Consider the following 27,447-nt stretch of genomic DNA (forward strand, 5'->3'; position numbering starts at 1 on the left):
CCATGGAGTCCTCCTTTCATCCATCTGCCATTATATACTTACTTTACATTATTATCACAAGAGTTAAAAATTATTAAAAGCAAACTGTTTCTATCTTATTCTAGGAATGTGCGCTTACCAGTTATTATATGCTATTGATGCATAACATGAATGTTGAATGTTGTATAACAGGGACAGGTACAATAACACACCACTCCTATCTTCCTCTGAGGCAGATATAGCCCAAACCCTAATAGCCTAAAGCAAAACATCTAGGCAGATAATAATCACCACCACACAACCCCAAACAAACATAAACATGGCTCCACCTTTCCCTGAGCGAAGTAAACACAAGAGTGCTAGTTTAGCTCCGGAAACCCACATTTACAACTCTCTTCCTCCCTGACACCATTTCAGAAAGACACACACACGTTGTTCCTGCCAGCAGTGCTTCACTTACCCTCTGCTAGTGAGGGAGACAAACATACACTCAAAGAGTGTAAAGCACACTAAGTTTTGTGTGGAGGGAAAGCTTTGTTTCACTGACCTCTATGGATTGAAAGGTTCAAGTCTGTTGCACCTCTGACCCACCCAATAAAGTTAGGTGTTGGCTGTTGTACTTGTTACCACACCAAGCTGTGATGAAGCTTCGCCCTCAGGAGCGCGTAGTGCAGTGTTGTACTGCACGAGGTGTATACAGAGGATGCAGAGACTGCTACATGCCAGAGCAAGCAAAGTTTTCAAGCAGGGTCATATTTGTGTGTATGAATTTGTGTGTTGCAATCGTCAAATCTTTCCAGATCTTCTTTCACTGCATTCCCAGTGTTGATGAGATGTGTCAGCTCTGGGTAGTTAACACAACACAGCACAAAAGCCCCCAGTCACACGAGTAGTATATAGCTTTAAATTGAATTTCAAAGTGTAAAGAAGTCCACCAGATATACTTTTTTCTGATTTCTGATACCGATTAGCTTTATCTTCTCTAAACTGCATTATTGCTGTTGCTCTACAGTATCCTGTAATATGTGGACTGTAAATTGTTTGAGTTATTTTTGTTTGAAACACAGCTGGTCTTTCTGCAATTTTGTTTTTATGTTGATGGTATAGTATTTGATATATTTTTTCTAGCTGAATAGAAAGAACAAACAGAACAGGAATGCATACTATGTCTTACAGAAATACAACAGTTTTGCTGTCAGACAGCCCTTTTGTCTTAAATTATTTTGAGTCCTTTAAAAGCATGGTTCACTTGAGAATGAAGGTCTGTTCTTGGAAAAATTTAGTCCACCATATCACCATGTTTATCACTTTTCTGTGTCTGCGGCTGCATTAAGCTTACCTCTAGGCTGTGGGGGGCAGCAGCGGAGCAGCTGGAACTGGAGGTTGTCGGTGCGAAGACTCTGGCCCTCCAGGTGCTCCAGCAGCTCCTTGAGAGTGGGCCGCAATGTATCAGTGCCATACAGACGGTAACCATCAGAGGTCACCTCAATCTGGAAGTTCTTATACTGGCGCACGGGACGAGAATCCCTCAGGTCGATCTGGTTGCAGAAAGAGAGCGAGGGGGGAGTGACAACAGAAGAGTTTAAAATACACAAAGTTGTAACAAAGGCGAAACACACTGTCACTATCTGTATATGTCATGCCCTCTGGTTATTGAATAAAATACACGAGGCCCTTCCAGTGCATCCATTGGGGTGCATGTCATTACCTATGCTAAAAAAAAAAAAAAAAAAAAAAAACAGGATTCAATCACACTTTCTTTTACAACACCCACACGTAACTGATATGCAAAGTTTAGAGGAATCATTTCCAGATATGACAGTTAGAGTACAGATTGGTTAAGAAACTCTCATCTGTTTTTCCATAAAGATTTAACAGACACAACAACAGTGGGTGTGGTTTTGATTCCAGTTTTGGTTTATAAAACGTGACCAGCACTACACGTTTTAGGTCTCAATAAAAAAAATAAAAAAAAATAAAAAAAGGAAAATTATGTAAGTAATTACTCTGGAAATATGGAGTGGTTTGTCAATTTATTTTTATTTTAGTTCCTCAACAGCCATGCCACCTTATCAATTGGGTTTCCTCCAGTTACTGAAATCATATTTCAGTTCAATTATATTTTATTTTTCAAATAAACGTTTAGTTTATAAAACAGTCAACAGGCTTCTGGGCTTGGACTAGTGGTAATATTTCTATTTGTATTCTGAAAACACTTAAGTCTACAATACCTCAGTGCAGACCACAGTGATGATGATGTACTGGTAGTCAGTGCAGCTCCAGCGCAAGATATAGGTGCCCTCCTCGTTGCCCTCTTGACGCAGCTTGTGGATGGCATACTCCGTACTGGGAGGGTAAAACAAAGTAAATTGGGGCAGTAGTGGGCTTTTATCAAAAGTAAATTTAATATTTTAAGAAAGCTTTAAAAATAACCTACATTGGAAGATGTTACATTTGTTAATACTACTATTGTATTGTTGTCCGTCATACTGTTTGTGGTTCACTGTGACCTGTCTTGTTTTTCCTAATTTGATTTCCACTGTACAGTGGTGACCAAACAGAATTTCCCATCTAGGGATTGATGAAGTCATCTATCTACCTATTACTCATCCATTTTGTGACTAAAACCTTTTTAAAATGAAAACTATAGAACAATAGATAGAACAACATAATGATTGATGGAATTATGTTTAATGACTGCACTAGTTTGTCAGAAGCAGTAAAAAAAAAAAAAAAAAAAAAATTCAGAAAAACCTTGAATTGCTATATTGGACAGTAATCTTAAAAAAAAAAAAAAAAAAAAAACTGCAGGTTGACAATACCTTTTATCAAAAAACCTTCATTTAGCCTGATTTTAAAAAGCAGTGTGTGATCTCTTTGCGGGCGGAGCTAGAAGCCAGTTAAGGTAAAAGCAAATACAAATTAAGGTCAGTAACAGATGGTTTATGATCGATGAGTCTGAAAAGACTGTGTCCAGCACCATAGTGTTTTTGTGATTAAACAGGGACATGCTCACACACACACACACACACACACACACATTCCACCAATAAAGCCGCCAGTACATACCAAATGGGTCCGTGGCAGCCATTGTTGATGTTGTGCACCACTGAAGCAGGGGCCACCTCCTTGCACAGGTAGTGGTGGGCATCCACTGTCAGCCTGAAGTACCCATCCACAAGGGCTGCAAAGGACAGAGCCTCAACCCGAGAAGCCATTTGCATCTCCTGAAAAGAGAAAAAACAGGGAAAGAGAGATCAAGAGACAGAGGGAGACATGATGTGATTAGAGTAGCAGCTATTATAAAGCCACAGTACCCAGAGGCCTATCAGAAAGAGCGGTGATGTATCACAAATCTAAAATCCATCTTCAGATGAAGCATGATATCAACATTAGCCATGGCTAATGACATGTAGTGAGAGGCACCTTTTTTTCAACATGTCATAAATCCAAAGACATGTTCCCATTGGTCACTCTTGGAAAACCAGTAGTACAGGCAGTAGTACAGGTTGCTAAAATAAGTGACAGAGTAAATACCATTGTGATTATTTAAGTGTTAAGTAGGTTTGAGGCCATTGCAACAACAAAACCACAGGAATTTTGTACAACAAGTCCTTTTCAAACTATTATTTTTTGGTATTATTTAAATACCAAAACATTTTCCGGTGTTTATTATGAATAAATGAAGAAATTGGCAATTGATTCAATTACGCCACCATGTTGGAAATGACAATTTACTGTTCAAAATAGACATACAAAGTCACAGCTAAGAAAATTTTAAAAATCAAATTCAGGTGTAGTTGACAGTACAGAAGTTGATCTCACATGAAACACAGTGCACTTTGATTTGTTTGCATGTCTTTCTCACCATCCTCTTGTTGTCCTGTCTATAGATGGTGACTGTTGCCTCTTTGATGACAGTGTGTGTGATCTCATGGAAGTCACAGAAGACAACCCAGCCTTCGTTTGCCTCTTTCTTTCTGTCATTTTTCTGTTTTCCATCCAGCTTGTTTTTCCTTGCCTTTCCCTTTTCTTTGATCACAGACATCTATTTTAAAGATGAACATAGCACATATACACAAAAGTTATACAAGAAAATAAACCATGAATGTTTCAAATAGTGTCAACTACTGTCATCTGAAAATACTGCAATGACCTTCACAAGGTTTGTCCTACATAATTTGGAGTTCTATGTTTAAGTAGTCAAGTCAAGTGGAAATCCCGACATATATAGCAAAATGCAGACAATAAACAGCTATAACAAAATAATTCACACAGACTTAGACTTAACCGTCTAAAATTAAAAGAAATAATCGATAAGGTTAACTGATTGTTTGGTCTATGAAATGACAAAAAATGGTGAAAAAAATACCATCTCTTTCCAGAGCCAAAAAGTGACATCTTGACTGAGTTTGTTTCTGACCAAAAGCCAAAGATATTACAGATATACATTTCAGAGGCTGGAAACTGAGAATGTGTTTCAGTTTTTCACCATTTTTGTTTAAATATGGCTGAAATGATTAATGTATTATCAAAATAGTTGAGGATTATTTCTCTGTTGATTGACAAATCGTGATATCAATAGAATATTATAGGGTAAGAGATTTGTCTGCCAGTTAACTAGAGGTCCCAGAGGTATTATTCAAACACTGTCTCACTCACTGTAGCAGGCTTCTTCCTCCAGGAAATGCCAGTGGTACCAGTAACCAGAACCTGCATGTTGTGGCTTGTCTCCGTGTTCTGACTCTTGCTCAAACCTTGGCTCTGGCTGTAGAACGCTGGACAGAACAATCAAACATAGATAAAAAGATAGAGAAAAGAAATTTTAACCCTATAGTTACAGACAGTAGTTGTTTGGAAGCCTGGGAAATGTCTTATTGGCTATGGCTGCTGTATGTTTACACTGAAAGAAAATTCTGACCCAAAATAGGTAACTTAAACCATCCAGTTCTGTATAAGTGCTTGAAAACTTCACAGCCAGGTTACGATCCGGCAGGGTTTGGTCTACTCTGTCGTAAGTGGGTCAATGTGACATTTAAACATCTTGTTTCTTTCACTTTTGGTTTTCACTATCTGAACAACTTGATACAATGTTTTTTATATATTTGGTGTGTCAACAAAGTTCAAATATTTTTCTTTTTTAGAACTGTGGGCAATTGTGTATGTGCAGAGTACCTATGGGGTATAGGTACTCTGCACATACACATACCAAGCTAACCACTATTACATTACCACTATGATCCAATAAAGTTTGTTGCAATGGGACTACAAAAACAAATTATTATCTCAGTTTTGTGGTAGAGTAACAACTACATTTTGTCACATCATGCCTAACAATTTTAATAATAATATTAATAATGATCATTTTATCAACCTCCATCTCTTGGCTTGCGATGAAAGTTGGCCCCCAATTGTTAATTGAGGACTCCCAAAGGGACTGTCTTGTTAAAATAGTTAAAATAGTGTAGTCATCAATAATCTCCTGTAATTCTAGTAAAATTATATCTAAAACAAAATCCCCCACACTGAGCTGTTGTATGCAACAAACCTGGCACAGTGGCTGAGAACTTTAAATCTTGGGCACTGCCTCATCATCTTACTGAAATCTTACCCTGGTAACCTCCATTGCAGAGCTCTCCTTCCTGTGTGACACTGAGCGAGATGGGCTCAAGCAGCTCGCTGCCCAGGCCAGTTGTCAGGCCCTCCAGTGTGGCCAAGTACTTAATTTTGAGGTCGTACAGCGAGATGTTGCTGTCCTTGACTGTGCGGCGGTTGAATTCACTGAGGAATTTCTTGAAGACATTGTTGATGCGGATGCGTGTCAGAATGTTGCGCTGCTTAATGTTGCGGTTCAGCGACTCTGGGATAAAACACTTGTAGCTGGTGGGATTACAATAGAAAGATAGATAGAAATTCATGAACAACTTCTTGCAGTATTTACTTCCTGTGCTTTATGTAAGGTATAGAAAAATAATGTGTCTTCTCAGAAACTATAGATTCATGAGTAATAATCAATTAGTAGCTATTGATTCTCCAAGCTTTAAATGTGTGGTGGATTAGGAAGTGAAGGACATGAGAAAGTCTATATATATATATATAGATATATAGAGATAGATATCTATATAGATATATAGATATCTATATAGATATATATACATATATATATATAGATAGATATAGATATATATACATATATATATATATATATATATATAGATATATCTATAGATATCTCTATATCTCTCTCTCTCTCTCTCTATATATATATATATATATATATATATATATATATATATATATATATATATATATATATATATATATATATATACATACATACATACATACATACATACATACATACATATATATATACATACATATATATACACACACACACAAAGAATATAGAGAGCAGTTACTGGAATTGGGCCAAAAATAACACCATTGGAGATAGTCAGCTCAATGCCACCTCGCTTGTTAACAAATTTAGTCAGTTAACTTTTGAGAATTTAGCATGACCATAAACACTATTTTTGCCTTTGATTCTCTGATAGGAATTCTGAGAATGTTCCTAATTAAACAACAATCTATATTCCCCAGCATGTGAATAAAACCATTGGGTGGAATTCGAGATAATGTTTGTTCCACCCCCTGTGAATGTGCAAATGCCTTTTTTGGGGACAACATGTGCTTGTGGGCTGAGCACTTATCTGCCTTTCAAAAAGGGACAACTGGAGCGAACAAGCGTATTTCAAATAATTTTCACAATGTGGTATTGTAAGGCTCATGTCACTATCTCTCTTGAATGTGGGTGTAATTTTAAGATCTTGTTCATAAGATCTTGGCACATAAGTCTGTTGAAGACGCACCAGCCAGACATGATTAGAAAGTCAATAATTAAACGACACCCTATGTTGTATTTGTGTGTGTGTGTGTGTGTGTGTGTGTGTGTGTGTGTGTATTACCTGATTTCATGGGAAGCAATGGGCAGGGGCATGTTCATGGCATAGTGAGTGATGGCAAGCACAGCCATGCCCAGACACTCATTTTCTATCTCATGCTGCTCTGCCTCTGACTGGGACATCCTCAGTGGAACTACACCCTTCTGAAAGTCATGCTGGCCCTGAGCAATAAACATTTATTTATATGTAAAAGGAAAGCAAACATAGAGAAACATAAAAACACATATGAACATGCACACCTAAAAAGAACTCCTTTTGAAATCGGAGATTGTAAGATATCCTGTATGATTTGGCACTTAATGTGGCACACAAATACTGTCAAGATGGAATCAAGAACCATTCACAGGATATTCAGATGTATAGCTTATATTTTGGACTACTGACATTTCAATTAAGTTGTTATTTGTGTTTTTTTTTATAGTGTAACAAACTTAAACAATTTAATTGACAACGGTGGCTCCAAAATAAACTGACAGGTATAATGTCTATCGCTAACCTTAAATGTACTTCCTGATTTTGTTACATTTCCTCCCAGCTGTTGATGTTTTGAAACTCAACTGAGAGCTGAGTTGATGGTTGTAGCTTTTAAACAGAATGTACTTTCAAAAGGTATGTAGAAGGAAGAAATAATAAATACACAAATGTAAAAAAAAAAAAAAAAAAGTTTTTGATGGAGGTCTGCCAAAATATATTCTTAATACGGACGACAATGTGAGAGCAATGTTTCAAAACACTCCGATGACAATATGAAGAAAGTCATTAGTAACTGATTATAACTGAAGACTTTTTCTGAGTAAATCATCTAAACCTCAATCAAGGACACACCTGGGCAAACAGGTAGTCGAGAGATGCAGCATCCAGTAGGGGTGTTCCCTCCGGCGTTTTCTGTGGGCTAAGTCCTCCTCTGAGTTTATTGATGCAGTGCCTCCAAACTGGAGACTCTCCTTCAGTGGTTCCATGCCAATTTCTGAAATAAAACCTGCCAGGAAAGAAACAGAAGACAGGTTAACAGAATTAATACAGGGTGTGCATGCTAAAAGTTTTTATTCTTAAATTCACTGATTTAAATCTAACAAGTCTAAGTTTTGAAAGTACTCCCTGATAGGAAGTTATAAATAACACGGTAGGCCTTGAGTCACAATTGGCTGGATTTTAGCCTTTGATGAAAGAGATGCCTGCACGAGGAAGTGCTTTATTGCCTCTTGTATTGTATGAATGTGATTAAAGGACTGAAAAATGTGCCTGAAAGTTAATGTCCAGTAATCCTTATTTTGTCATCTCCATTTTAACTTTTCATGCAAAGATAACACAGCCAGTTATACTTCCAGTGCAACATCTGGGCAATATCTAACTTTCCTTTTAGTCTTTAACCTACTTTCCTGTTTTCTCTGAAATGAGGCAATTTTTCAGCTAGCCAGCGTTTTTCAGAGGAAACATATGATCTTTGTCTATACAGCACCACAGACGTCCGTCTACACCATTCTCAGACCAACTGCAGAAAATGGGTAGTGCAACTGGAAAATGGTAATCCAAATCAGGAGAACATTTTAAAAACATGCAAAAAAAAAAAAAAGTACACAAAAGAGGACAAAAATGGAAAATAGCAGCAGATAAAAATTGGAAATTTTACTGGCCAGAGAGAAATGTTCAGCAAGAGATCATGAAAATATGACACCTTTTGATACAGGTGGGACTCCTTAAGACAATGTCACTCAGGAATAGTGAGAGCCGACCTCTCCCAGGAGGGTAGTGATGAAATTTAAGCTGAACTTGCCTGGAATCTGACTTGAGTCAGGGCCATCTTTAAATGGGGAGCCTTTCATAAACTGCACGTCTTGTCTTTAGGATTGTGGCAGGAACCCCATAGGACGCAGGAAAAACATGCTAACTGCACACAGAAAGACCCCACCTGACCAGAAGTCAGAGCCTTTCGGGTGCAACAACATTACATGTAAGGAGCTATCTTGCTGCCCCTTCTTTTCTTCTTAAGCCACATTAGTAGCATGGCTCTACGGATGGTAATATCGGTCTTTCTGTCAGTCAGCCCTCCGCTTACGTCTAGACTGATGTAATTTCAACACCTTTATGATTAATTGCCACAACATTTTGTATAGACATTCGTGATCCCTAGAGGATATTTCACTTATCCAATGACAACATTTGGATTGGTAGAAAATTGTGTACAAACAATCATGGCTCCAAGATGATGTAGACTCCTAGTGTTATTTTTTTTTTTTTGACCTGATGGAAATCCATCCTGCTGCAATTTAATTCCTCTGTGTGTTTGTGTTGAACATTTGTTTATGCTAAAGATTGTGTGTATATCAAAACTTTACCACAATACCCCGCTTGTTTGGAAGACTGCACTACAGTACGCAAAACAGGCTGCAGCAAAAAACACATACACACGAACACACAAATACACGCACAACACACACCACAGTTAAGACTTTGTGCACATTTGCTTTTTTCTCCACTAGCTATTGTCAAAACAGAGCACAGAGAAAGAGGAAGTGCAATTGAAACCACAGTAATGTGTTTTTTTTGTCTCTTTGCATGAAATGCTACCTAACTTGTAGTGCTGGTCTGCCTCATAAGAACTTTCCCTTCAGACTTGTCACAACTCTTATAAAACCTGCTTTTAGCCTCAAAACTTAGGTAAAATGAGAAACTTAGCCTCTTATAATTGGGTCAAGTAACACTCTAGTCTTGGCAGCACTTGTAAAGGTTGTAAGACTCACTGCTTTCTATTTCTATTCTAATTGCCTGCTATTCCCATTCTAAGTTGTATTGGTTAATGACCAAAGGTTTAAAACAACAGACCATGACATTCAGCATGGACCAGGACGGTTTGCATCCGTTTTGTGACACGGTTGGGATGAGTTTCAGCACCTCAAAGTCTGAGGTCATGGCTCTTTGCCTGAAAATGACTGACTGCTCCCTGCAGGTTGGGATGGAGTTTCTGCCTCATGTGAGGGAATTTAAGTATCTTGGGGTCTTGTTCATGAGTGAGGGAAGGATGGAACTGAAGATTGACAGGCAGATCGGTTCGCCATCAGCAGTAAAGTGGACGTTGTACCGGACGGAGAGGGACATCTGGACTGCCTTGCTCAACCTGCTGCCACTGCGACCCGACTTCTGATGACTGGCAGAAAATGACTGGATTGATGGTTTAAAACAACTCTCTCTGAAGTACTGTTAACCTCCATTGTTAGTTGAATTCTACAGATTATTTAAGATATTTTTGGCTGTTTTCCTTCATCTTTCCTCTTATTAAGCCAAAGCGAGAATCAAGATCTAACAAGCCTCTCTCGCCCTTATGTAATATTTACAACCCTGTCACAGACATCTAAAAAATAATCTGTTTTTTCTCAATTAGATTATTTCTGGTTACAAAACCAGGCAGATGTGCATGCATTAAATAAAATTGACTAAGTAGGCAGGTGCATACAACTGAAGGTGAACTATTGATAAAATTAAAGTTTGAATGGTTAACAACATTTGGAAGGTGTTATGGTGTAATTGATTCTGCTTGCAACACATTTATCTATCTGCAGAGACTAACAAACACTTTCTAGACAAAAATATATCCAACATTTCCCATAGTCAGTTCATTTTCCATCATTTGTCATGGCACATGTCATGATGGCAGCAGGATAAACAAGGTAGTCGTGGCATCCACCACGACATGTCTTTCAGCCTCTTCTGGAGAGTTCTGTGGCATTACCAGGCCTGCTGGGATAAGTAATACCTCCACTGTATTCACAGTCAGCCCCACAGTCGCCTCCAATTTGGATACACCCCTTAACACCTCCAAATGAAGGCCTACAGGAAGCATCTTGTTCCAAATTGTATCCTTTCAACACGAAGGAACAGCACTTCAGCAAACACATTTTAGCCACTTGAAACTCAAATCTCATCCATTGGTCACTATCCCAAGCTCGTTAACGACATATGCAGTTTGGAATGTAGATCAACTGGTAAATCAAAAGTCTTGCTTCAGGATCAGCTCCCCTGACAAAAACTGCAACATCAGTAACGGTGGCACATAAATCCTCTTGTTGAACTCATGTGCCAGGTTTCCAACAATCACAAAATGACAGCAAGCTTCGGAAGCAGCAGGAAGCAACTTGCATATCCGGCAGACTGTTTCTCCTACACACTCCCTTCCTAGTTCAATGACCATTTAGGTCCCTTGGCAGAACTATGTTGTCCCTAGAAAGCACCATCTCCACAAACCCACTGAGAATCTAAGGGGGGCCAGATACTCTGAACTGCTGTTCAGCACATAGGTAAAAATAACAGAAAAAGCCTTCCTCTTTGCAACACACAATCATGATTAAATGGCACTCTTCTTCTTTGGGGAAAGGTCTAACACATCAGCACTCACCAAGCCGCTTTTAAGTATGTTTATACAGCTCTATGGGTCCTCAAACCCTGGAAAACTCCAGACAAGGAAACAGTCCTGCACCTATCCAGGAGTTTGAGTCCATAGCCTGTGCGTTATGAAAAAATGAGGTCAACAATATCTACTTCAGGGGTGGCCTTAAGGCTGACGGCTGTCCACAGCACATGGCACATGGTTCGCTATGGCACATAGCTCTACCCCATGCTGCATCCCCATCAGACAGGAGACATTCTAGCTCCAAAGAGCCATTTGACATAGCCAAGTGTCAGCATGCCAAGGTTCCTGCCTTAGCCTGCTGCCCAGCTGGCAGTGCACAGAGCCTAACACCTACTCTTGTGGGTTGGGTTTAGGGGCTTGACCGGGCTGCAAGGACAGGACAAAGCATAACGGTCTATGCTCCAAGCCCAGGAAGGCCAGGTTCCAGGAAGGGGCCCCAGTATCACTAGTCCAGACAAAGCTGCTCTTTCCTGAAGTGGGCATCCAATACGGGTCTTCAAATTGCTCTTACTCTGGACCCTTGTCCCATTACTTTTTCAAATAATATTTCCTCTAGACTACACTTCACATTTGCAGTGGTTCAATCAGGAAAAAAAATCACTTTTTTGTAATTTAAAGGGTGATATTATGGATACAAATGGCCAACTCCAATGTAGTCAGCCTTTGATGTGATGCCATTCTTACCTCATGCGATAGTGCAACTTGATACTGGTTTCATCTGTGATCTTGAACTCGTAGTTGGGGGGGTACCATGTGCCAGTTGTCTCGTCGTACAGGCCAAATAGGTTATGGCACAAGGGAGAGATTGCTGAGAAAGGGAGTAGAAAACAGGAAAAGAGATCAATATTCAGACCAATTGTTACATCGGGACTGGTGATTTGTAGCCCCTGTCTAAATAGAGGATTTAGGAGCAATGGCAAACAATCTGCTTATAAAAAAAGATTAATAAAAAGTTGTACATGCTCCAACATACCAATCTTGCTTGTTAAAGCTGTATGTTTTTACCCTCATAAGTCACAGACTTATCATAGGCCTTCAAATGCCTGAAATGATTTTCATCTTAGCCCAGCTAACCGGAGCCAGCTAACCAGTAGAGGGAGGGGTGCACTTCCTGTAAGAGCCCTTAAAGTGGCACTTAGTCTAGTTTTACAGCAAATCATTGGTGGCCTTTGAACTATGGTTTTAAGTGTTTTGTACTATGATAATATTATTAAGGGGAGTCATCGATTCTCTAAAAGCCATGACGTCCATCATATTTCACATGTTGACAACTGAATGGTAGCACTTAAACCTAAACTATGTAATTTATTCTAATACTTTTTAGTTGAAATATGCTCAAAAAAATATTTTAATGTGGAGAGGCACTGTCAAAGGCTTCTGTGACCCAGACTGATTGCACAGCCTAGCAGCAATGCACACATATGCTCCTCTAAAGATTTTGAGTGAACCTTGCCCTTCTAACCAAACAGAGAAAGCCAGAGTAAGGGGTCGGTGCTCACAGCTGTCAATCAATACATGAATGCACTTCTGGTTTACTACTGGCCTCGCAATGAGGCTTCAAGTTAGTATTAACTGCTGAAAGACATCTCTATGGCCAACTCACAGGCAAGCAAGCTACTGATACCAATTCAGCCATGATGTCCATCTTGCAAATTGTAGCTTTAAAAGGTGAGGCAGTAATAAAAGTTCATCTGAATTTGAGATAACAGTAACAGACAGGGAGCATTTCTTCTCTGCGACAGTGTAGTTCAATACTCTAACACGTATCCCTCACTGAGCAGTTAACGCTGCATTTCCACATTTCATAGAGCTAATAACAGAGAAAAAAGCAAGACCAGAGCCACTTAATTTTCTGGCCTCAGGGGTTTAAAAATTATTTGTTAAAGACATTAACGATTTAGCCCATGTGTTAACGAACAGGAGATTCAAATGATACCTCATTACCTGTCAGGGAGGCTTGTCCGAGGACACAAACCTGATAAATAGGCTAACTATAGAATACAATAGTTAGCCTATTTGTTAGGTTTGCTATACTAATTATACTACTAGTTATACTAGTACTATAGTATACTACAATATACTATAGAAGAATAACTATTTTTGATTAATATCAAATAAAAAAATATCAAAATTCCTGCAATTTAACTGCATGTTTCAAACATTCTTACATATACACATTGGTTACCTTGTAAAATCTTTAAAGAACACCTTGTAATCCCAATGCCATCTGAGGTTTTATTGGGGTTTTATCATCAGGCATTCTGTATCTCAGTATTGCATGTGTTGATATCAGGTTGATTGATCTTTGGTTTTAGTCAGATCTAAAACTGCATTTTTGCATTTTAGAGTTCTTGCATTAGAGCCTGTCTTTTACTTTCTCTGTACCCGGGCTACCCTTTTACTTGTGTTCATATGTCTCTCTCTCTCTGTATTTGCTGTAAGTATCTTTATTGTGTTTATTTATTTATTTTTTGTTTTGTTTTTTGTTTTATGAAAAGATTTCCTGTAACCATCACTACTTAACAAAAGCCAGGACCTTGAAGGCGGCATCTTCGAATGGTGTATTGGAGTGTGTCCATGTTAGAGACCACTGGGCATAACAGTAAACCATTACTACTGGTTATTAATAATAGGTTTGATTTAAAGTCGTGTTTCTATGAATATGGCTGCACGAATTCATTGGACACCTAATTGTCACATACTATAATCACAGTAAAATCTAAAACATACCCTTCAATACTGGCAACAAACAGAGACTAAATCAAAAACCAAAACAGGAAATTCTTGATACCGCTTGTTTGTTAGTAAACATGCTAGTCACTCACAGCATTTCTTGGCAGCATCCACACAGAGATCCTCGACAGTGTAGCATCCTTTGAAGTACTCTAGCTGGTGCACGTCCGGTGTGTAAAAGTGGATCTCCAGGCCCCAAGTGGAAGTAGGAGAAGAGGAGAGCTGGGCCCTCTTGCTAGACCTCCTCATCTTCCCACAGAGTTGCCTGCTCAACTCCATCACCCACAGAGTTGGCATTCAGACACTGGATACATGAAGTGTAAAAACAGAAATGGGGGAAGGGGGATTGTTACATTAAATTTTTACTTTAAGGTCACAATTTCCATATGCAGTAGCCTTTTAGTTTTCATATTGTGTCGTCCAATTTAGAGGATAACTCTGACATTAAACAACATTTAACAAAGACATTAAAGTAATGGGAAAGACAAAAACAAAACAACAATCAACAGTTCAACAGACACCTTACAACTAAGACAATCAACACACAAACATCAAAAATATGAGTATATTGGTGAACACTACTGCTAGATGGCCAGAGAGAGGACGTGAAGAAATGCTTGCCCAGCAATAATATAATGCAGAATATAGAATACTGAAAATACAATGTATTGTATATTGTATATACTGTAGGTATAACATCGTCTGAAACATGTACATTTTATCACAATGTAAAAGGACAAACCATTTTTAAACATGTGAAATGATGTCAAGTGTAGTATGTTAGAAGCTGAGTTATTCAAGTCTGAAGGAGCCTTAAACATAAATGCTCTTTCCAATTGCTTTTCTAAATGTAGGAATGGAGAAGAAGTATTGTGTAGAATGCCTCAATTAAAGATACTGGGGAATATGGTACAGCCAACTGTTGTAGATTATGAGGATAATTGAAATGTACACATTTAAAAATGAATTGCAGCCAATGAATGCGTCTTCTTGTATTGAGTGGACTATGTGTACTGAGCACAGTGTATTGAATGCATTTCGATAAACAACATCGGCATATTCAAAAAATGGTAACATAAGTTGTGAGGCAAGTTTCTTTCGGACACTAAGTGTAAAACAGTTTTGAAATCGAAATAACACACCGGTTCCAAAATAAATTTTTGTGGAGAACGTCATCAATTTTAGGTTTGAATGTTAGTTCAGAGTCAAGCCATAGACCTAAGTATTTAGTTTGATCAACTCTATGCAGGATAAGTACCATCATTACACATTATTATGAAGTTATTCGCGTTATTTTTAAAGATATGTCTTTTACCAAGACCATATTGTAAGATTTAGTTTTATTGAGCAGTAATTTATTAGATAAGAGCTAGTTTTGTAGGGCACTGAAATACGACTGAAGGGTAATTTGGATTTGCAGTAAATCAGGTTTAGAAGTATAAATGACTAAATTTTCAGATCAATGAAAATAGCCCCTGTAAGATTACCAGTATCAGATGCTGAAAACACATTGTTACTAAGTTTTAAGAGAGCAGTAGATGTTGAATGATTAGGTGTAAATCCGGATTGAAATGATGATAGGATATTATTAATCTTAAAATACTGGTAACTGATTAAAGATTCATTTTTCAAATACTGGTACAGTAGAATAGATTATTGATATAGGTCTATAATTATGTGGATCAAGAATGCCAGAGAATGTAAAGAATTCCATCTTTGTAAAGTGGAGTAATCCATGAATAGTCCCAGGGGTAACCTACAGTTAGATAACGGCATGTAAAACTAGTTAGCAAGTGTTTAAATGAGAATATGAGAATCTAATTTCATATATCTGGATTCAATCCCGTCATCCAGCACCACTGCTCAAATTTAGTTGGTTGATGGCATTTAGAACTTCTGTTATTTTTTGTATAGGAAAAGGTACTGTGCCAAGAGGAAACATTATTGGAATTATCAGTGTAGGAAGAGTCAGGTATTAATTTAGAGAACACAGAAGAAAAATGGTGACCACATACTTGGGTAATAGATAGAGAGTCATGAAGTATTATATAGCCATCTCCTATTTCATTGATAGGACATTTATCTGAAGTGTTTATTATGATATTATTTTGATACGAGTGTACTCATGTTAGCCCGTCCCACCCTCGGTTTATAATTGATACTTCCTGAGGTAATGGGTGACCTCTCTGCAGTTATTAAATGTGTTCAGGGTGCTTGTGTGTGTTACAGTAAGGCGAAAGAATTGATTATGTGTTCAGCTCAGGCAAACAACAGCAAAGACACTGAATTCAATGTGTGTCAACCTGCTGACTCATATTAATACAGTGCAGAGCCCACAGCTTACAATGATGTCCCATTACTCACGTAATGGAAGTGAAATGATGTCAGCCTCTCAAGTGAGCAAATAACATCAATACAGAAGACAGGTTATTGCTGTGCAGGGGGTGCTCACTACTGGATGAGTCTAATACGATGCCTACACCAGCTGTGCATGTCAAAAGCAGCACAACAACAGCTGTGAGTCCTTCATCAGTATCTAGATAGGATCTCTTCACCAACAGTGCTGCTTTGTACGCAATGGTGTGTTGACAGTACTTACAGCTAAATACACAAATATGTAGTTAAGCTCATTTGCGGGTCAAAAAATTAACTTTAACCCTGAAAAGACACCTGACGTTGTAGAAATGCATGTGAACCCAAGCCAGCACGCAAACAGTGTAGACAACTGCATTAGTTTAAAACTGAAACAATAAGTGGATTAATCCATTAGTTGATCGACAGAATTATTCTGCAACTCCTTCTGATAATTGATTTATTGTTTCAGTCATTTGTTCCAGCTTCTCAACTCTGAAACTTTGTCATATGATACTAAACTAACGGGCTTTGGGTTTTGAACTGCTGGTCGGATAAAATTAGACATTTGAAATCTTGACCTTGGACTTTGGGAAATTAGCCAGACCTTTTCTCACAACTTTCTAACATTGCACAGGCAAATAATTAAAAGATTAATTGGGAAAACAATTTGCAGAATATTACATATTAGCAGTTAGTTGCAGCTTGACATTAGTTGAAATGCTGTTCTGTTGAACGAACAACTACAAGTGACTATCAGTGATTACAATTATACACACTCACATAGGCTTTCAGTGCCACAACTCTTTATCTACTGTATGTCACTGTTCAGTGAGGAGCCTATAAAACACAACACTAACCTAAGGAAAAAAACCATGGAGTTGGATTCTTCCTTTAAAACAGTGGGGTGTAACAAAGCAATGTCCTGATGACTTCACTGACAAAGTATACCAGCATACCTAAAACCAAACACCGATAACCGTTGCATAGACACACACAAGCATGTATACGCAAACGTAAAAAGAGGAGAAAAACTGTGAAAGAGAGAGAGAGAGAGAGAGAGCCATCCTGCGCACTGTGGCCTAAATAACAGTACAGTGAGAGACAGACTTTCTTTGTTCAATTCCAATAAAAAACATAAAAATGGGTAAGCAAAGCAGTCATCCTGTCAAGTTCACTACCTTCTAGCATTCATAATTTGTCATCAATCTCATTTATTACAGCTGAATTTCTCGAGAAGGGGTTTTCAGTGAGTCATCTGTCTGCCTTTTACTGGAGTGAGTTAATCAGTGTGTCAATTTCCTTTATTCTTCCCCTTTCTACCTAAATTCAGCATATTTCTCAATGTCTCTTTTAGATGTTAAATAGTTATTTTTATTATATTTAAACATAAACATATCTTTTATAGATTTGGTGTGGTGTATTAATAAAGCTATCTTTAACAAAAGACATGGTTGACACTGGTGGAGACTGATCGGACTGATCTAACGCCAGTTCTTCTAGAGCTACAGTTTTGCAATCTTTACACCATGTTTATCAAAAGACCAGCTGAAAAAGATGGTGTCAGCTCTCTCCTCTCCCCCTCGGTAACATTGCTCTGGTTTGTTCGCACACCTTTTTTTTCTTTGAAGAAGGTAAAATGACTGGCACTATTATTTCTGCCTAACAAAAACGAGACCTTGCAGCAGCTTGAAGTGTAACTAGTGATAGACAGCTAACTCCACTTGCTTATACATTTTCCTACAAAAACAAAGTACAAAATACTGTATTAGGGTTGCAACTAACAACTATTTTCATCAATTATCAGCAGTTTTTCTCAGTAATTTTCTGTCGATCAACATGTTCTCACTTAAATCTTAAGACTATGCATTACTTTACAAGATTTGGAATATTAGGTGTACAGGACCTCTTATTAATGCATCATCTGGTGCTAGTGCTTTTATATATGTACACAATTAAATGAACATGTGCTGTTAGCAGTGTAAACAAGTGATGAAATCAGTTTGTTCACAAACACCAATCAAATAGCAGACTAATAACTTGCTTGTTGAGCTGTAAAAATTAGTCGATTAATCATTTGGTCAATCAACAGAAAAGTAATCTGCAACTATTCTGATAAATCATTTTGAATCAATTCTTTTAAGAAATGCAAATTCTTTGGGTCCAGCTTCTCAAATGCGTATATTGTCTGGTTTCCTTACCCTTCTTTGAGAGAAAACTCAATATCTTTGCGTTTTGAACTGTTGGTTGGACAAAACTGTTTTCTGACATCTTATAAAACAAACGACCAACGCTTAATCAACAAAACAAAAAAAAAATCAACACATTAATCAATAATTAAAATGGTCATTAGTTGCAGCCCTACTTGTTTGATCTGGCTGCTTTCTTTACCTAATATCACCAGTATGCATAAACCATTGTGTTGGCTGAGTGGTAAAAAACAAAAAAAAAAAAGGAAAATAAAAATAATAAACCAATGAAGAAATGCGTTCCTCTGCATTACTTGCATCAGTTCCCCTGGCTGTCTAAATCTAAGGCAGCCCAGTTAAAAAGTCAAATTAAAAATGCTGACCACAAGCACAATGGGGACAAAGTGCTGTAGAAGAGCAAGAAGGGGAAAATGAAATAGAATGATCCTCCTTTTTCCCTATTTTTACAATCAAAGTTAAATCATGGTTACAATAAAATAGGAATGGGTCAGGTCCACCGCACAGGCATTCAAATGGCCAACAGCGGAAGAGAATGATGCACAAAAAAAGACAAGCTGCTGGTAAGCAACTAATATAGCCATCTTCTGACCACACCCAAAGCCGATGTTAGGTGTGACCTGAAATTATTTTTTAATCCACAAGAGTAATCACATCAACCCACTGATGAATGACGGTTGCCAGTTGTTAAAAAACATCCTTACAGCTTTCTTCAAACAACTGGTAAAAGCCTTTATAATTTGCATCATAAATAAAATAAAAAAAATGTAAAATAATGCCAGCACTCAAAACTGCTGCTCTTGCTCCCACTCTGCCTGTCAACATTCAATAAACAGCCAAATTCTGGTATTAACAAAAAAAAGTCGTAGCCTACTTTGATGATTGTGAGCACCATGACCACGTTTCTTTGTTTTAACTGAATTACTATTATTGTTATTGTCTATTCGTACGTGTGAAATTATGTATATGCAAAATTCTACAAAAAACTTTGTTTAAAAAAAAAAAAAAAAAAAAAAAGACAGCTGTAGTCAAATACTGCCCAGGAAACTGCAAAATTTGAGCGTGCATTGGTTATTAAGCATTTTTGGTTCCTCATATCCTCACATCCTCATACCCTCATGTTTGAGCTGACGCTTATTAGTGTTCAGAATAGTGAGTGTAATTTATATACTGAGGTTCTCTATGTGTGTTTACTGTCAGACAGAGGAAGAATGTTTGGACGCATTATCTTAGTATTTTAACACCATCTGGCATTTGTAACTGACTCGTTTTTTGAGTGACATTATTTCCTCCCTGATCTTATGTTCATTATGATGATTCATTATCACTACCTTATTGGTATATCTCTGTCTATTGGTTTCAAAGTCAGAGCACAGCCACTCAAAAGCTGAAACTATTTTTGTAGGACGTTCATTTAAATTGGCTCTTTTGTACTATTTAGCTGCAAAAAAAAAAAAGATGAAACTAACAAAAGCATGAATAAATGTTTTGATGGTCAGGGTTTCAAATTTTCTTTAGCTTCACTATGGGCTCTTTTTTATTGGTTCCTAGCACTTTTTTAGTTCTCGAGGCAAAGAATTAAATTCTGTGATACTGTAACCATACATAACTTAATTTCACCAAAACCACCACATCAAGAATCGATATATTTACTTTACTGTACAGTACTGGCACTGACCTAGGAATTCAAGAGTTGTTACAACATGAACAAGCGACTTTAATGATCAACAGGCTTTAAACCATAAAAGTTGAAAGTTATCAGTGAAATTGGCTAGTGACATGTTTAGTTTAAATGTAAAGCATCATGGCTAAGGGTTTCTCATTCCTAATTTGAATCTTAATGTCATTTTATAAGCTAAGGACATAGTCTTTCACTTTTTGTAGTAGGTCATTGCATTTCAGCAAAATGTGCTGCACTTTGTCTCACTTCCTCAAAGCCGCAGACCCAATGTGCCTGAAATGACAATACAGTAGGCAGACAATAGGCTGATGAAGCATTCACATCACAGAGGTCACTTGGTTATTACAAAATCAACTGAGCGGTAATCTAGTGCACTTTTATGTTAAATATCATGGTGAATACCAAAAGGTGGACCTGTTTCCTTTCTTCAAGTGAAATAAACCTGTAAACTTAAAAAGTGGGAAGATCAAACTACTAAAAATGTTCATTTCGATCATTATCTCATGTCTAAACACACTGAAAATTCCAGATTATTAATCCATATTTGCATTATTTCAAATTAACTGTCATATATGCTTCTCATTTAATATTCCAAATGTCAATTCCTTTGACTAATTTCACATTTGCCATAGCCCAAATTTGGGTGAAAAATATACCCTTCACTAGTTAAAACACAAACAAGTGCGTGAACTTGACACCCTAGTGAAAAAAATATTTTAGTCAGTGCAAGTGTTAATAGTAAAAATCAAAAAGCTCTGCATAATCATAGCAGCAAACCTGGCACTCTTTCATTTTGATGTCAGCAAAATGCTGATTAAATGTAACTATATGGTTCAAGTGGTTTAAATGTTCAAAGTCTGTCAAAAGGTACAGGCGGGGACAGCTACAATGTTCTTTCATTGTTTGAGATGATAATTTAGTGAGTGGTGGTAAGATCAGAAACTGTGCGTGTGTGTGCGCGCACGCGCGTGTTCGTGTGTGATTGTGTGTGTGTGTGTGTGTGTGTGTGTGTGTGTGTGTGTGTGTGTGTGTGTGTGTGTGTGTGCTGTGCCCAGAAGGAAGCACCTCCTTTTGCAATCCTCAAAATATGTTAAGGCTCTTACGCTTCGCGGTAGTGGCAGGATTTTAATGACTTGGTACTATATTTGCATTACAGCTACGGCTGCAGCTGATGGTTATTTTCACTGCTGATTAATCTATGATTATTTTCACAAAAAAGTCAAGTAATTGTTTGGTCAAAAATATACAGGATTTTTTGTGAGAACTATGAAGAAGACTTATCAGAAGGTCCCAGAGTCCGAGGTGATGTCTACAAATGTCAACAATAAAGAAAAACAAAAGTAGTATAATATTCAATTTACTATTATGAAAGGAGAAAGAAACACTAAGTATTCACATTTTACAGAATGGAACCAGAGAATTTTTGAAATGACTAATTGCTTACAAAATCAGTGCTGTTTAAATTTCAGCCAATGAACTTGATTAATCGACTAATCGACTAATCCTTACACCTATAAATACAGGTGGGACACACAAAAGTGACATCTATGATCAAAACAGCCATTTTCTGCCTGCTCTGCTAATTTCTTAAATTCCAGTTAACAGAATCATAATATCCATCTTACTCAAATCCATCTTCACTGTGTTGGAGCAGTGTCCCTTTGGCCTGTGTGGGATAAAACTCTCAAAACAGTAGATTTCAGTTTTCTTTCACATCCTATAGGCGTAATCATCCACTATTTTGATAACTGAAGAAAAAAATTGCCAAAATTCACTGCTTCCAGCATCTCAAATGTGAATTTTCCATTTACTTAGGTTCCTTATGACTGAAAATGAATATTTTGGCACGACGATCACTCTGAACAGGTCACCTTGGACTTTGGCAAATTGTGATGGATATTCGACCATTTTCTGACATTTTATAGACAACTGATTAACCGATTAATTGAGAAAATGATTGGCAGATTAATCGACAGCGAAAATAACTGTTAGTTGCAGCCGTAAAACCGGACCATTTTACTTGAATCAATCTTTATTTTGTTGGAGCAAAGTCCCTTTGGTTCCCCTGGTCTGAGAGAGATAAAACAGTAGACACAGTAGATTTCAGTTTTATCACACACCCTATAAGGACAATACAATAATGGAAGCGGCCGTCTACATATTTTAAGAATATTTTCGGTTTCACCACTTTCATTTTTTTCAGACAGTAGAGACAGTTTGGCTTACGGTGGACAAAATTATAATAATGATTTGTTCCAACACAATAACCTTGAAACACAGATTGTCCTTTTGAATCTAGTTATCCGGTATTTTTCATGAGATGGTGTGAAACTTTTTTTTTTTTTTCTCCTTTCTTATTACTGTAGGCCCTTGTTTCGGATGGCGTGATGGTATTGGGTTGCATCATATTATATGCTCTTCCCAATATCTTTGTAATATCGTATGTTCCGAACTGCCTTTTTATTTCCATAAAATTAAAACAATGCTGTACGTCGGCCCAGCATTTATCTTGCCTGTGCTGAACACGGATGGAGTCTCACTGCTATCATACCAAGTGGACTAACGTTGGTTGACATTAGCTCGTTAGCCAGTTAGTTAACTTGGATGGCCGAGGCGAACAGGGGCTGAATGTTTTCCCACTTGACAGCAACGGAGAAAAATTACAAACGTGTAGGTGTATTCCACGGCCCAGTGGACAGGCTTTTTTTTCTCCGATGTAAATATTTAATAAACGCTTATTTACTCACCTAGCAAGCTTAGCCAGACAGCTGGCAAGTTACTTCCGTTTCGCTTAGTACATTAGGCGCTTCGACCAAGTTGGGGCTCCCTCCCGATAAAGGCTTTTAAGTATCGCCTGTCGGCTGTTTGAATCCAAAACTGCCAGAGAAAAAGATACAGTATCCAGAAGGTGGTGGGGGAAAAAAAAAAATACGACGTTATGTCCACGGAAATTCTTGATAGTCGAGAGATCGCGCTGAGGTCCTTCCTTGGGCTAACCCTTCCTGACAAGGACCGGCCCCTTTCCCGAAAACAACGCAGTGGCCGTCAGCAGAACACGGCAGCTGATGGGCTGTTGCGCCTGTCACTCAGGGCGACGACACCAGCCCTCTGTTGGCTGAGGTGCGATTTGCCGCTACGTGCGACGAGCTGCCAGCAAAGCCCAACTGAGTATGTCATTGTTTATAATGCGCCCCTCCAACGGTCCTCTTCGATTTTTTTTTTTTGTGGAATCGGACACTGATATTCGGGAAGGAGCTGCGTAGTAACCGGGCACGTCGGTGATGATCCTAACTGCGCCGTTGTTTCCTGGAGCGACATTCTTTTGGTCTTCCGATCCAAGTGACACACAGTGGGGGGAAAAAAACTGCTGTATCCAACATAAATACTGCATTAGTGTAAAAAGTTGCCCCTTGACGGTTTAACATCCAATTATACCCTGTAACGAGACTTAGGCTAATTTTAGATTATTCATGTGATTTTTGTAATTCAGACAGAGGACCACTTTTTCATTTCATTTTTCACTGTTTATTTATTTTGGATAGATACGCAGATAATTATCAGTAGGAAAAATGGGAGTTAATATGTGGATTGGTGTGTCTCATTTAATTGTGTATTTTGTGGTTAGTGGGATGGAAGCAAATATTCTCCAAATTATTCAGTCACTGATCATTCTTGGTAGATTTCACATACACGAATCCAAATGGTCTGGCTCCAAATCACTGCTTTCCTTCTTTTGTGGTTGAACTCAAGTAGTATGGTACTTTAATTAAAGACATGAAGCACAAAACAGCTGAGAGGAGACTTTCAATTTAATCTTCAAAATGAATGTAAATTAGTCGGTTAAACTTAGAAATAAAAGTTCACCTGCTGCCTTGAAAACGTGAGTAAACTCAACTTTAAGATAAGCTTTGTTTCTACTCAAAAAGGGAAGTTAAACAAGTCGGTTAAGAAATTATCGTTTGTTGTTTAAACTTGATACTCTGAGTTAAAACAAATAAGTATGTTACATTTTCTATCCAAGAAAACTTGCCTTATCTAGTCAAACAAACATACAATTCCACATTATTTCAATTCACAATTTCAAATTAAAATAACTTCAACTATATTTGTACCAATTTCCATTTCAAGTTAAGTGGATTAATGTTTTTAAATTGTCTGTACTTAGATTTATTCCTAATCTTGACTAATAATGACAAGTTTGCCAGTTTCCATAAAGTTCACACTGAATCAGTTTACAACTCATCGGTTCATAAATATAAAATTCATTTGAATAAGAACAACGTTACACAACCTTTAACATTGGTTTCAGTACATTTCTAAAAATGGCTCATAATGGAGAGGTGGAGGTTGAAGGGATGAAAGCAGTTGAAATTCAGAAGGTGGACCAAAACATTAGCAAAGCTCAATGCCACTTGTAGGAAAACAGAAAGCTGTATGAGAATAAAACACCCTAAACCCCCATGTTATCAAAAAAATCTCCAGGTTTCTCCTTTGTTTTACAGAACTGGGAGAGGGGGAGATAGAGTGAGAGAGAGGTATGGAGAGAGTAAGAGAAAGTAGATGGAGAAAGAGGAGCAAATAGAGAGATGGCATGTGTGAGATGGAGATCAGGAGTGAGATAGGAACAGTAAGAGAGAGGGTTGGAGAAAGAAAGAGAAGTGAGGCAAGTAGATGGAATTGGTGAGAAAGGGATAAAAAAAGAGTAGGAGAGAGGAGATGGAGAAAAAGAGAAAAGGGAGTCAAATAGATAAGATGGAGATGGATGAGTGAGAGTGAGAATGAGTGTGAGAGAGAGATTAAGGAGAGATATGGCGCGTACAATCACACAAAATGTGGGATTCTAACATCTTATTAAACATCATACAATCAACTGCACTTTCATGTCATGTCGGTACGATTCCTAAAACATAATTCAAAAGAAAAACACTTCCATCGTTCTCGTTGAGTTTAGTTTTTCATAACTGCTCACCAATTACTCTAAAGCTTCAGGTGTCCTCCTTATATGAACAAGTTCTTATAAAGATATAAAAAATGTTATTTATATATATATATATAAAACTTTTGACCTCTGAATGGTTTGAATAATACCTGGTCATATACTGATGTTATGAATATGCTGAACATTACCCAAGTAGTAAACACTTTCTGAGTCATGCTTCTGCCTCTAATCAGTGCTCGACAGGTTTTTTCCAAGTAAATGCTCGACGTCTTATTTTAACTTTTGCCCAAAGGTCAACTCTGTTTTAAAAAATAAAAAAAAATGAAACTCTAACAGTTTGTGTCTGATATTGCTAAAAAAAAAAAAAAAAAATTTGGATCAGTTGGTTAAAATTTCTCGAAATTCCATATAATTCCTGTCATTGCAAAATCCAGAGTATATGGAGAAGCAAATATTGTAATCTCAAAGTTTAACAACGCCTTCACAACAAACTCCATTCTTAGTGTAAGTGCACTAGGGGTGTATGCATATGTGGACAGAGGCTGGCGTCCAGGCTAGTTCTGATGTCATAAAATTAGGCCTGCAGGCACTCGTCTTCAACTGAGATGCAAGGTTAGCAAAGAGAAACCTCATCCCTCCAACGGCTCACCAGGGCAATAGCCCTGCAGTGTCAAACTCTGCGCAGACATCAGTCTGCAATGCGAAGGTCGAACTTCCAAGTGAAGTAACATTTATCAGTGGAGGGGGATTTTAATTAAGGAAAGTCCCTGGGGACTCAATGTACTGTAAGTCAGTTTAACGTCTTTCTATGCGGCAAACATAAGACATAAAGACCAGTGGAACAAATAAGGACTTTTCATTCTCATGGACCTCACAGTTGTACACACCTTATCAACACAGTAGCAGTGGAGGGTTATCATTCATCTTTGCCATTCTGTAGGTGGCAAAAAATGTAGGTAGTTCCTTCCAGCTCTTTGCTTGAGCTATCTAAAACATCTTTGAGGTTGCGCTTCCAAAACCCGACTACGTGTAGTCATAGCCTGTGTTTGTAATTACCAAGGCAATGGCCCCACCTCTGGCAAATTTGCATAACTGTCCTACTGGGTGTGGTTTATCTACTGGAATTTATTTTCACACTTCTAAGATGTTGGGCTGCAAGTCATGTAATATGTCGGCTTCAGCTTTTGAAAAAGAGAACTTTCAATTGAAGGTGGAATGGGGAACCTTGAACAAATGGGCAATGGAAGAGTGCTGAAACATGTGACCAACTTTCTCCTTAAAGCTAGGAATCTGCAAGTCAAGCCTTTCTGAGTGATGTCATCACAAAACAAATAATGGAGTTTCCCCGCTGACTGCAGACAAAAAAGATCAAACAGAGAGACGAGGTGATTTTTCGTAGATATAGACATATTTCATGCTTTATAAATAGTACTGGCACTCTGAATGTAGACAGAGAAAAAAAAAAATCAATGTTTTTTTACATAAATGTTGATCATTATTAAGGTTAAGGTCAGCTACATGTAGCCTCCCTTAGCTTGTACATTCCAGTGACTTACAGTTACTTTCATTCCTATGACAGAAGTTTTGGGTAAAAATGAACTCAAGTTCCCTTGTTTAGCATTTATAAGCAGTATACAAACATTTACTAAATGGTTTAAAACACACTATAATGTAGTTGTACGTAGCTGTAAGGAAATTTTAAGTGTTTAACTTCTCCAGTGTCTCCAGTGTTTTACTATATTGTCATTCATTATCTTTCTATACCCCCAGCCTCCACTTGCAGGTGGCCACAAGAAGAGTTGGTTGTTGAAAAATTCATTAAAAAAACACTTATATCTGCTACATTACAGTGTGTTCTAATACCATTTATTAAATGTTTATATACTGCGTGTGAATGCTGGATGGGGAAACCTAAAGTTATGCAAAGTTGGGTTTGCCGCAGTTGCCAACTGTAAGTCACTTGATCTATTGTTCCCGCAGCTCAGGGAATTGAGAGGGACTTGTAGTTATGAAAGGGAAAATGTTTTCTTCCTGCAACGAAAGAACAAGGATGTGAAGGTTTCTGAAAAAAAAAAAAAAAAAAAAAAAGAAAGAAAGTGGGTGGTTCATTTTAAGGGAGGGACTTCCCATGCCACATCCAAGTAATCACTTATTGCCTTGCATTAAGTGTGACAGAAATTCCCCAT

The 27,447-nt window shown here is 37.8% G+C and overlaps 1 protein-coding gene across 1 annotated transcript in view; it reads right to left on the minus strand.

Annotated features, from left to right (window-relative positions):
• Positions 1–23,415, minus strand: part of jak1 (Janus kinase 1) — a 36,487-nt gene extending 13,072 nt beyond the window's left edge. The window contains exons 1-11 of the mRNA XM_040129756.1: positions 23,070–23,415; positions 14,175–14,386; positions 12,034–12,157; positions 7,770–7,923; positions 6,948–7,105; positions 5,591–5,859; positions 4,642–4,757; positions 3,848–4,027; positions 3,049–3,206; positions 2,211–2,325; positions 1,319–1,517 (exon numbers count right to left, since the gene is read on the minus strand). Of these exons, the coding sequence (XP_039985690.1) occupies positions 1,319–1,517; positions 2,211–2,325; positions 3,049–3,206; positions 3,848–4,027; positions 4,642–4,757; positions 5,591–5,859; positions 6,948–7,105; positions 7,770–7,923; positions 12,034–12,157; positions 14,175–14,379 (1,678 nt within the window). The 5' untranslated portion in view covers positions 14,380–14,386; positions 23,070–23,415. The remainder of the gene's footprint in view (positions 1–1,318; positions 1,518–2,210; positions 2,326–3,048; positions 3,207–3,847; positions 4,028–4,641; positions 4,758–5,590; positions 5,860–6,947; positions 7,106–7,769; positions 7,924–12,033; positions 12,158–14,174; positions 14,387–23,069) is intronic.
• Between the last annotated feature and the right edge of the window lie 4,032 nt (positions 23,416–27,447).

The sequence above is a fragment of the Xiphias gladius genome, chromosome 6 (assembly GCF_016859285.1).
Source record: "Xiphias gladius isolate SHS-SW01 ecotype Sanya breed wild chromosome 6, ASM1685928v1, whole genome shotgun sequence".
NCBI classification, from domain to species: Eukaryota; Metazoa; Chordata; class Actinopteri; order Istiophoriformes; family Xiphiidae; genus Xiphias; species Xiphias gladius.